We start from the raw sequence: 12,048 nt of genomic DNA on the forward strand, positions 1-12,048 counted from the left end.
TCTATCAAATTGTATCAATTGGTGTTTTTCAATTGATATTTTTCATACATGATCACTAGTTGTATAATCCATACTTGTGCAATTTTCATGTTGCCTCTTGTTATGATAAGAAAATGTTAGGTGACATCTAGACTCCAGGTATCAAGATTTATCTATCAATTAGTATGACAATATTCATTTGATATCTTGGACCTATGTCACAATTATGCCAACAAGAGATTGCAAAATGAACTCTAAATACAACACAAGTGTGGAACACCCCTTTGAAAAGGTAAAACGCAAAGGTACGTCGCTTATGACACTTCTCTATTACCTTTGTGCCACCTAAGGATCATTTCATGATAGTGTGTTTAAATCTTGCTTAATCAAAATTTCTTCCCTTTATATCCTTTATATCCTTTTTGGAGATTTATGACAAAGGGGGAGAAATTGTGCATTAAAGCTTACCTTTAGTCTTATGTAACTAAGTGTAAGAAGACTTTTGAAAAGGGGGAGAAATAATTGACTAATTGACAAAAAGGGGGAACCATAAGAAAAACATAAGATGTAGAAAGTTGATGAGTGCATACTATGTCATGAGCATCACGTTTATTTTATGACGCACTGCACCCTATGAATAGTATGATATAAGTTGTCTCCATACTTTGACCCAAATATGTGCTTTTGGCATTTGAGTACAAAATTGGTATTTTCTGAAATGCACATATTTAGGGGGAGGAAACTATATCATAGGATTCAAAATCTTATTTATCAAATCTTATGTAAGCTTTAAATGTGTTGTCATCAATCACCAAAAAGGGGGAGATTGAAAGTGCATTCATCCCTTTTGTGAGTTTTGGTGATTTGGATAACAACACATTTAAAGGTCTAACAAGTTTGCTAAGTGTTGAACAGGAAATTCAGTATGATGAACATACTTGAATAGTGTATAATGATCAGTGAACAAGGTTCAACACAAGGTCAAATAACCAGTGAGACAATGCAAATGGATATAATATGGTCTCTATATTGGTTTGAATATATGGACAAGTCCTGAGAAATCACTATGCATAAATATGATCATAATAAAGGTTGAAGTGATTAAGAGGATTGGTCAAGCCAAAGTGAATAAGATATGAGGAATCATGAATTGGCTTGACCATATTACTATTAGTCCATATATGAATATATGAGAATCAAACTAGAGCTTGATTGATCTTAGCAGTTATATCTAGATGACATTCAAGCAAGGTTCACAATATTGAAGAAATGATTCTCTCAATGGATGCTCAATAGGATGTGACTCAAGAATGGCTTGATAGGGTGAAGATAGCAAGGAAAGGGCTTCGAGGAACTAAGCGAAGGTGAAGGCCAAGCGACGGCTTGTAGACCGAGGTACCATGGCTAAGGTGAAGAAGAGAGTACTTGCACTAAGTCGATGAACTAATCAGCTATGAAGAGTTACAACATGTTGATGCATCAGTAAGGTGACTTGAAGCCATGATTTGAACTCATATATGGTGAAATGGCACAAGTCATAGGCTCGATTTGTGTTTGCTTCAAAAGGTGAGACAAAGATGTTTGTGATCCTTATGAAGCAACACCATGGAGAAATCACACTTGAGACACCAATGACTCAAGGAGTTTACTTAATTATATTTTATTTAACTTGAGTATAGGAATCGTCGTACTATCAAGGGGGATCCAAAAAGAAGGTTGGTGTTGGTACTAAAGCTCAAAAATCCTTGATCCAAAACTTCCATTTTACCCTTGTTAATCCTTAGTGAAAGTATGTAGTACAACCTTTTAAAGTCTATCTTGGCCAAAATTGCTTTTTGGAAAACCGGTTCAACCGAATTTGAAACCGGTTCAACCGAATTTGAGTCTGGTCCAGTCTCCGACTGAGTCCGCCAGTGAACCGAAAACCGACTGGTGGAATCCGGTTCAACCGGTTTTAGAACCGGTTCAACCGAATTTCAGTCAGATTTCCCCAACGGCCACCAGCTTTTGGGGGCACCTTTATATACACCTCCCACACTCTTCCCCACAGAACAGCACGCACAAAACTTCATTCCCAACCTGAGAAACACCTCCCACTCTCTCTCACACACCTCTTACCTCTCCCATTTCAAATCTTTGGAGAAGAAATCTTTGAGTGAGTTTGAGAGCTGCAGTTTTTGTGCTTCATCTCCAAATCTCTCTTACTCTTCTTCATTCGAGCTTTGGTACTGCATCGAGTTCTTTGTGGATTCATTACTCTTGGAGCTTCTAGCTCCTAGACGACTAGGTGTCTCTTGTGAGTCTCCAAATCTTGTGGAAGACCACAAGAAAGTTTGTATTACCCACTCGTTTGAGCAAAGATTAGTGTGTGGGCTTGACCTTTGTGGTCGGCAAGGGAGGATTAGGGTTGAAAGAGACCCGGCTCTTTGTGGGCGCCTCAACGAGGAAGTAGGGCACCTTGGTGGTGTGACCGAACCTCGGGATAAATCTTGTGTCTCTTGTGTTCTTGCTCATTGTGTTTGTTTGTGTTCTTCGTTCTCTCACCATTCCATGAAAGATTGTTTATATCTTTTTGGTGTGTGGATTTTGAGAAGTGCCCTTCTCAGATCTACTACTTTGAACCCTGTGGATCATTTAGAACATCTCATTTCCAAAGTTAACTGGGTGAATTTCGAGATCAATTCAGTTTTACCCAGTTTGCTTCTAGTTTTTGTTGAAAAAGTTTTAACTTGCCTATTCACCCCCCCTCTAGGCAACTTTCAGACTCCTTCCGGATAACCGTTAAGGTTAGGACATACGAGGAAGGAAAGAGATCCGGCATTCGGGTCTCGCGACGGTGAGATCGCAGAAACCGGGCTAGTAGGTAAAGTGTACACCTCTGCGCAGAGTTGAAACCTATTCGAATAGTCCGTGTCCACTGGTATGGACGAGTCTGGTATGGTATGACAATTAGAGATATTTCTATGAGTTCCATGAACAGGGAAATGTGTGGGTGAGTGGGTGTTGAGAAAGGAACTAAGGCCACGGGAGTGGGAAGCTCAGTGGTGGTTGAGTTTTTTGTTACTTTTAAGACTTTTGGGAAAAACCTTACAGCAACTGCCTTTCTCTAAGACAATAATGAGTGACTTCAACTCCATCAAATAAAGCATGTATATTATAGGTCTCTTTCTCTCTACGGGAGCGGGGTGGGCTTGCGGAATACCTAGTGTATTCACCCAGATTTATTTATGTATTTCAGCAGCCGAAGATTTCTTTTCTGCTATGCTTGATTGAGAGGGCTGTGTCTGCACCCAGTTCTGCCTGTGGCTTGGACTAGTATATTTTCCTACTGCGCTTCTTATTTTGGCTCTCTCGAGCTTATACCCCGGTATTGTAATAACCTTTATCTAAACTTTGTACTATTTGAAGTAAGGAATGTGTTTACTAGCCTCCTGGGACTAGTAATTGTATCACATTTGAGTCCCAAAGGATCGGGACGCTTCACTCACCATTAGATTGATAAGAGTTCCTCCATTCACCTCTACAGCTACTTGTAATCTACAAACTCAGTGCCATCCAATACTCAACACCGCACAAGACGTAGGTTATTACACATTTATGCGGTCTAAACCTGTATAAATCTTGTGTTTTGACGTGCATCCGCACGTATCATCGAGCAGCAATCGATGTCGTTGTCCTCCCAAAAGCACTATGTGGGCTATCTCGTAGTGCACAGTGGGGATTAAACACCGACATACCCCTTCATTTTGCAGTTATAGAATCAACACATTTGTTTTGGTAATTCTTTCAGCAACTCTGGTCTACCTAGAGGCTTGCCCTGGTACGTTCATGCTCTCTCTTATAATGGCATATTTTTCTTCAAACTTTTTTATGTGTTTTACTCAACATGTGTTCATGGTCTGAGGGCCCGTTTGTTTCCTCTTGCTAAACTTTAGCACTGCATTTTCTGCTAAACTTTAGTTACTAAAGAAACAAAGAGAGTGAGTAAAAAGTGTTGCGCTAAAATCCAGCAATGCTAAACTATGCTAAAACTGGTCCCCAACCCATTGAAGACCCCTTTCTCCCCCCCCCCCACCCCACCCCACCCCACACCACCATTGGCCGCGTGCTCCTCATATATCGCAAGTGCTAAAGCCTATCACTTTATTCAAACAACCATCAAGTACTAAAGTTTAGCGAAGTTTAGCACGTGCTAAACTTTAGCACTAGGGAAAGAATTGTTTCTTGGTCCTAGATGCATTAGTAGTTGTGATGATTGCTGTTATCATGTTATCCCTTGATCATGGCGCTGGCATGATTTCTGAACTAGTGGAGTGGGCAACTGAGTGTATATGTATTGCCTTGCTCAGTAGTATTATCCGTTAGGACTTACAACTGCTCCACTACGGAATGCAGATCTGTTCTAATCAATAGCAGAGCTTGTCAACAGTGTTTTCGCTGCACCAACGCCACACTATCAAAGCTCTGTAGCAGTAGTGTAACTTGAACACAATGAAGCTGGCACATCGTGCTCATATTATTCACGCCAATTTTATCAACGTTACTGATGTTATACTGAGAAGTACGCGGATGTACATACATGGCATATATTCCAAAAGAAGAAAACGAAAACGAAAACGAAAGGGGGCAGTGACAGTGACGGAACCACTCCCAGGCCCCAGCCGGTGAACCGCCCTGGTCTGCTTCAGTCGAGTCGCCATTGCTTGCCTATCTCGCCATCTCGACGCTAGCTCGTTTGCCTCGTTCCCACCCCAGCCGCCGCGACAGCCACCGTCCACCCACTCTATGATCCCGTAAACCAATACATCCTCGCGACCATACTACAAAAAAATACGGCCATACCTGCATCCATATCCCGTACCCAAGATGAAAATGAGAGAGAGAGAGAGAGAAAAAAAGTATGGAGAACAAGCAACAACTGAATACTGGAATACATACGTACACACCAAGTAGGCAAGAAAGCTAAGGCGATATGGGTAGAGATGGCAATGGGTAAATACTCACCGGGTATTACTACCTCATACCCATACACACGACAAAAAAAATAACCCCATCGGGTCACCCATATACACTGGTGGGTATGGATTTACCCCCATACCCATACCCATGTGGGTATGGGTCACCCATCGGGTCACCCGTACCCACAAAAATTAAACATCTATTAAAATATTATATTATACAAATGTTAAGTATATCCATCTAAATACCATCACAAAATTTATAGCATCATTTAACCATCCATTCAACACACCAAAGATAATTGGATAAAATAGTAACACTAGGACAGTACTATATAGCACATTACATGTTCCATTACATGGTCATTAAATTGTCGTTAAGCCTTCTATGACAATATGGCCTAAAAGGTCGTTAAATAGTAAAAAAGATGGATGACTAAAGTCCAAGTTCATGATTGGGTTAAGTTTATATTGGGTATTTTATACCCACGGGTTAATGGGTATGGGTGAAGGTGGAATATTCTAATACCCGTTTACCCATTGGGTGAAGATTTTTGCCCAATAATAGACCCACGGGTAAAATATTTAGCCCACATACATACCCTAATAGAGTAAATACCCATCGGGTATCGGGTTGCGGGTACCCATTGCCATCTCTAGATATGGGGGATGGGTGTGCCGGGGTAGAAGTATAGAACACACTGAAACACGTTGCTGTTGCGGTTACATGCATGTACAGCAGCAGCTTACCCTCCAAACCCCATATGGAAGCTTTGCAAGCTTGCATGCTACTCATTCGCCATCCCCACCCTCCCCCAGTACCAGTAGTAGGCCAGTCTCGTTGTCTCTTTCTCTATAACACCAAAGAAGGAGAAGGAGATTAGGAGAAGGTGAAGGAAGAGGGAGGGAGCCAAATCCTAGCGCGCGCTAGAAAATAGAGATTGTTGTTAGGAGTGTTGGTGGAGGAAGAGATCCTGCAACCATAAAAGAAGAAAGCAGGCGAACCCAACCAAACATACCAAAGCGAAGCAAAAGAAAGGCACTCATCCAACACAAGGACACCAAACTCGTAAAGTGATCGTCGGCGTCATATATAGGGAGCAGCCGGGCCGTCGAGAAGGACAGTGGAGCTAGGCACGCAGCCGCAGCCGCAGCAAGCAAGCAAGAGCTGCGACTGCGAGCAGGCTTATTAAGCTAAGCGACGACCTCCGTTCCATTGCGAACAGGCTACAGATCAGAGTGAGGAAGAAGAGGAAGCCGAATTTCTTTTCACTCTCCCGACTGACCTTTCGCCGGTGCGCACGCCACCTCGGGTCGGGAGCGTCGATCGAGTCCGTGGCGGTGGCGGCGTGGGACGGTGACCGGTAAGTTTGTACAATATAAAGCGCGGCGGCCACACAGTCACACACACACACACCAGCTGGGAGCTGCGGAGATGCAGCAGCGGCGCAAGTCGGTGTTCGCGTCCGCGCCGTTCGCGATGAAGCAGGCGGCGCTGGGAGCCGGCGTGGCGGCGCGCAAGAACGGCGCGCCGCTGTCGCTGGCCGCGGTGGTGTTCGCGCTCTTCGTCTTCGCGACGTTCCTCTACAACGAGGACATCAAGTCCATCACCGACTTCCAGTTCAGCTCCGGCGCCATCCGCGCCAAGTCCCCCGACCTGCACCTCCTGCAGGAGGCCGAGGCCGCGGCGCACGCCGCCGTGAACACCCTGGCCAAGCGCGGGGAGGAGGTGATCGTGCGCGTCCTCGAGGTCGAGGCGCCGCCCGTCGTCAACACTAGCAGCGTGCTGGCGGCCGCCGCGAAGGCCAGCGCCAAGGCCAACGCGGTGGACGTGGGGCAGGAGAAGGAGCGGGACGTGACGCTCCCGACGGTGACGGGGGGCCGAGGCGGGGCCGACGAGGCCCAGCGGCGCGCTGACGAGGAGGTCGCTGAGAAGGCCGCGTCGGCGAAGGCGGCGGCGGCCACCGCCGCGCTGCGCGGCGTGGTGAGCGTGCCGCAGACGTGCGACCTGTACCGGGGCAGCTGGGTGTACGACGAGGTGAGCGCGCCGGTGTACAAGGAGGGCGAGTGCGAGTTCCTGACGGAGCAGGTGACCTGCATGCGCAACGGGCGGCGCGACGACTCGTACCAGAAGTGGCGGTGGCAGCCGGCGGGCTGCGACCTGCCGCGGTTCGACGCGCGGCTGCTGCTGGAGCGGCTGCGGAACAAGCGGCTGATGTTCGTGGGGGACTCGCTGAACCGGAACCAGTGGGAGTCGATGGTGTGCCTGGTGCAGTCGGTGATCCCCGACAGGGGGCAGAAGACGCTGACAAAGTTCGTCAACGGCGGGTCCAGCAACGTGTTCTACGCGCACGAGTACAACGCGACGGTGGAGTTCTACTGGGCGCCCTTCCTGGTGGAGTCCAACTCCGACAACCCCAAGGTGCACAGCGTCCCCGACCGGGTCATCCAGTGGCACGCCATCGCCAAGCACGCGCGCAACTGGATCGGCGTCGACTACCTCGTCTTCAACACGTACATCTGGTGGCTCAACACGCTCGACATCAAAGTCCTGTGAGTAGTACGGCAGCGGGCAAGTGCGGATGATGCTGTGATGCTAGCTGATCGTGCAAAATATTTATAAACGATCTCTCTCGACATTGTTGTATTTGTCTGGCAGGAAGCAGGGGTCGTCCTTCGATGACCAGGGCTCCACCGAGTACGTGGAGGTGGACCGGCCCGTGGCGTACAAGGAGGTGCTGACGACGTGGGCGAAATGGGTGGACCGCAACATCGACCCCAACAGGACGACCGTCTTCTTCATGGGCATGTCTCCCAACCACATCACGTACGTAGTCAGCCAGCCACGTCTTCTTCATTGCTTGCTACGCCTGCTTTGCCAATTAATTAATCAATTAGGTGCCGAGATAAAAAGACCAGCGAACCTTTGGAGGTGTGTAGCACTGCACAAGATACATGATAGATAGTACGTTGCAACGTGATCGACTGAAACCTCCCAACATATAGAACACACTATGAAATTCTAGGTAGCATTACGTACAGCCCGATTAGTGACTACGACGAGAATATATATGCCACATGCCAGTCAGGGTACTAGCTAGAGTCTGCAAAATCTCCCGCTGGTTAGTGATTACCATTAGTGATCCTGCAGGACCACATACACACACATCCGTGGCCATAGGCTATTAGGCTATGTGGCCCACCTATCTAAGAGCAAGAGCAAGAGCAAGAGCAAGCATACGATTCCAGTTTCCCGAGCCCCACGCCAGAATAAACGGCGACTCTTCTTCTTAAGCTAATGACAAAAGACAATGGCCTGTGTCCGTCGTGCCTGCCTGACCACGCCAAATGAGACGTTTGTTACGCAAAGAGATCCTTGTAGTGTTCGATATGCAAAGTTAATTTTGATCGCCGCGCGGAATGGAGACTTTCATAAAGATGGTAATGGGACGACCAACACGCCACATGCATGCTGTACGTGTGATATGAGTATCTGTAATTCTGTACGTACGCTGCAAATCGGAGTATCTCAGGGACGCGGGGACACGTACGACCGAATCTAGCTTTAAAATATAGCTTTAATAGTACAAGCAGCATTTGTATTGAGCAGCATGGTGCATTGAGCAGGCCTGAGGCTTGGGGCAACAAGGGCGGGATCAAGTGCGCCATGGAGACGCTGCCGATCGCGAGCAACCGCAGCGCGGCGCTGGACGTGGGCACGGACTGGCGCCTCTACGCGGGGGCGCGGGAGGTGCTGCCCACGCTGCGCCGGGTGCCCGTCCACTTCGTCGACATCACCGCGCTGTCGGAGCTGCGCAAGGACGCGCACACCTCGGTGCACACGCTGCGCCAGGGGAAGCTGCTCACCCCGGAGCAGCAGGCCGACCCCAAGACCTACGCCGACTGCATCCACTGGTGCCTCCCGGGCCTGCCCGACACCTGGAACCAGTTCCTCTACGCCCGCATCGCATCCAGCCCATGGCCCAACGACGCCCAGGCCCAGCAGTAGGGACCCTGCACCTGCTCCTCCTTCTATCTTCCTCATTCGCCGCGGGCCGGCGCCTCACGACACAAAAGGGAGGCCTGGGCTGCAACGGCCCGCCCATCGACGAGAGCTCTGGCGTTTCTGCTTCAAGCTAGCTGATCAGCCAAAAGGGGGCGAAAGACGGCGTTTCTGCTCGCCGTCTTTGTTTTCTTTCCTTTTTTTTAAACGATTTTTCTTTCTCTTTTCGTTGCATAAAAGGAAACTGGTCCGTGTTGTTCACCTTCGATTCTTTGGTCCAAACACAAGTGGATGGTCTGGGGTAAATGAGGGTGTGACGAGCTTAGTTGCTCGCTCATTTGGTTTCTTCTCCTACCAACGATGCCTAGGGGGAAAGCAAGAGTTGAGCATGAAGATGTGATGGGGGAGAAGCAAAGCTGGGGGGAGTACATGTAAAGAAGATTTTTTGCGTTGTATTTTTATATGCTGCTGCAGTGCACCCAAGGTTAAGAGAGGTATAAAGAGCATTTGTTCTTCAATCATGACGAATCCTGTGTCTTATTTTTAGCTTAGAAAAGAAGGCGCGCTCGGACTGGGAGTCCGTGCGGCGTCGGGGGACCTCCCCGTCAGCTGAGTGAGTGTAGTCGGGCGGCGTCGGGTGCCAATGCGTCGTCATACACGCTACCTGGATTCCTGGTTCCGATCGTTTTGTGTGATGGTCCAGCATCTGCTCGTGCCAAGATGCTGCCCTCGATACACTTCCTGAGTTGCCGAGTCCCTGTCCAGCAACGACTTGCTGAGGAGGGCAAGAGCCAAGCTGCCAGACCGCTCTAGACTGAAAATCAAAGTAACCGAAACCTGCCGAACTAAGCATACTTAATTCATAGCACCAAAAAAATCAACCTACAACAGCCCCTAAAACTTCAGAGTATACATGCCTCTCTTTATATAGTCTCTTTATTCTAGTTTTGGTCAGGTACGTCGTACGGTAGAAGAGTTCTAAAACCATTACAAAGAGTGTACTTTTTATTATTATTCTACAGTTGACTGTCAGTTTGCTTGTCATAAAACTTATGTCACCTTGTTTCACGTCTTCCTAACAATCTATGAGCTAGCTAGTATATCCTCTTGCTAGGTAGTCAGCTCTATGAAAAAAAAAATTAAATCTTAAGGAGTTTGAATGCACTAGAGCTAATAGTCAGTGACTAAAATTAGTTAATACATCCAAACACTATTAGCTATTTTTGGTATATTAGTTAATAGTTAGGTAGTTATTTGTTAGCTAGCTAATTTCACTAACAATTTTTAGCCAACTAACTATTAGTTCGAGTACATTCAAACACCCCTTCAGTATATGTGACCATGGCAAAGTCAAAGAAGCTCAATTGCGTGGCCACCATATTTGTGCTTCAAGGGAGGAAGGAGCATAGCACAGGGCACAGGGGATCTTGCCCATGGAATACGCAGCGCTCTTCCTCATCACAAAAAAAAGGAAAACAAAAACAGGGCAGTTCGGATCATCATTTGATCGCCTATTCGCCTGCACGCGCGAGCTCGTGGTTGACCTACTACTCCCTCCCTTGCCGTTCGCGCCTACGTGCGCCAGCGATTACGTATCGTATGCGTAAACCCAACAGCACAAGCGATCAAGAGAGTGGCGCAGTGGCAGTAGTTGGCATCAGCGGAGCGCCCAGGTTGCCAGGTTGGATTGCTTGGGGAATGAGCTGGGGTCAGCCGGCAGGGCCTGGACTTTTGACCGTTGATCGAATAAACCAACCACCATTAGAGTTGCTGCGGGCCTGCGGCTGCGTAGCGTACCTACGGAACGGATGCATGCACGTGTGTTCGTGGTTCGGTGGATCCCGCCATACGACCATCTAGCCGGTCTGCGTGGGGAGCCGAGACTATATGTGTATATTTGGGTTGTGTCTAATAGTCCGATCTAAAACATATAATTTTAGACATAACTTAGATCTGGTACAATCCAATTTATTTATGGTTTTGTACCGACACGACATAATACGTGGATCGTGATTGGACCTCAAGCCAACCCCATATGCCGGCCTGACACGATCTGTTGGGTCTATGCTTCGTCGCCGAAGGTCTTATAGAAGAAGTGGTCTTCGGCTGAAGCTGTTTGTATAAGAGGGCCGAAGGTTCCTCTTCGTGAAGCTCTGGTATTACAAACCGACTTAAAGATAGAATGACCTTTTAGTCCATAAAAGTCTGAGTCAATGTTGTAAGCTTTTATAAGGGGCATACTTGTAATTCCTCACAGGCTGCGTCCTGTGCCTATAAATAGTGAACAGTATTCCTTTACTGTTCACGCATTCTGATAATTGCAATCGCATCTTTTGGAATCCAACCTTTGTCAAGGCAGAGGTATTATTGTATTCAATGATTCAATATATTAAGAAAATATAGTGTAATTCGTCTATGATCTATTTATCCCTTTTATACCTTTTATTTTATGTCATCTTACAATATCTATTGAAATTTTATTACGAAGATTTAAGCTTCGTAATTATGCTCTTATCAGCCTTCGTCCAAGGCTCATTATCCTCAAGGGAATAATGTTTCATGGACGAAGGACGTTTACATTTAACACTTTATGTTGCCTTGTTCTTAATTCATAGCATTTGAGAACAAGTCCCCAACATTGGCGCCCACCTCCGGTGAACTCACTTCCACTTTTTGAGCTGATGGCTTCGTTCAACGACCAAGCTGGAGCTGCTTCGGGCCCGAAGCTGGTGCTCCCGATCACAGGTGGTTCGTCCTCAGAGCCAGCTAACAAGAAACAAAAGAAGGAAGCACAGAGAAGGGTACAGCATGTTGGGGTGCAAGGACCCTTCATCAAGTCAAGATGGTCTCACATTCCTATTACCTTCTCCCAAGAGGACCTTTAGCTCAAAGATTACCCACACAACGATGCCATGGTTATCTCTTGTGTTATCAAAGGATTTCTGGTCCACAATGTCTTGGTTGACACAGGCAGTGCAACTGATATCATATTTGCTAAGGCTTTCAGACAAATGCAAGAGCCAGAAGATAAGATTCATGATGCTACACATCCTCTTTGTGGCTTCGGAGGAAGACAGATTGTAGCACTGGGCAAGATCACCATGTCAG

General features: G+C 47.1%; 1 protein-coding gene across 1 annotated transcript; it reads left to right on the forward strand.

The window, feature by feature from the left end:
• The first annotated feature begins 5,772 nt into the window (after nt 1-5,772).
• Nucleotides 5,773-9,461, forward strand: LOC103634496 (protein trichome birefringence-like 28). Its single transcript, XM_008656289.4, has 3 exons — nt 5,773-7,490; nt 7,597-7,764; nt 8,565-9,461. The coding sequence occupies exons 1-3, from the start codon at nt 6,373-6,375 to the stop codon at nt 8,944-8,946; spliced, it is 1,668 nt and encodes a 555-aa protein (XP_008654511.1). The 5' UTR covers nt 5,773-6,372; the 3' UTR covers nt 8,947-9,461.
• The last annotated feature ends 2,587 nt before the right edge of the window (nt 9,462-12,048 follow it).

Source organism: Zea mays, chromosome 1 (genome assembly GCF_902167145.1).
Source record: "Zea mays cultivar B73 chromosome 1, Zm-B73-REFERENCE-NAM-5.0, whole genome shotgun sequence".
Classification (NCBI taxonomy): Eukaryota; Viridiplantae; Streptophyta; class Magnoliopsida; order Poales; family Poaceae; genus Zea; species Zea mays.

Coding starts and splice junctions, on each gene's coding strand:
- LOC103634496 (XM_008656289.4), top strand. CDS start 6,373: ATGCAGCAGCGGCGCAAGTCGGTGTTCGCGTCCGCGCCGTTCGCGATG. Junction 7,491..7,596: donor ACGCTCGACATCAAAGTCCT/GTGAGTAGTACG, acceptor TTTGTCTGGCAG/GAAGCAGGGGTCGTCCTTCG. Junction 7,765..8,564: donor ATGTCTCCCAACCACATCAC/GTACGTAGTCAG, acceptor TGCATTGAGCAG/GCCTGAGGCTTGGGGCAACA.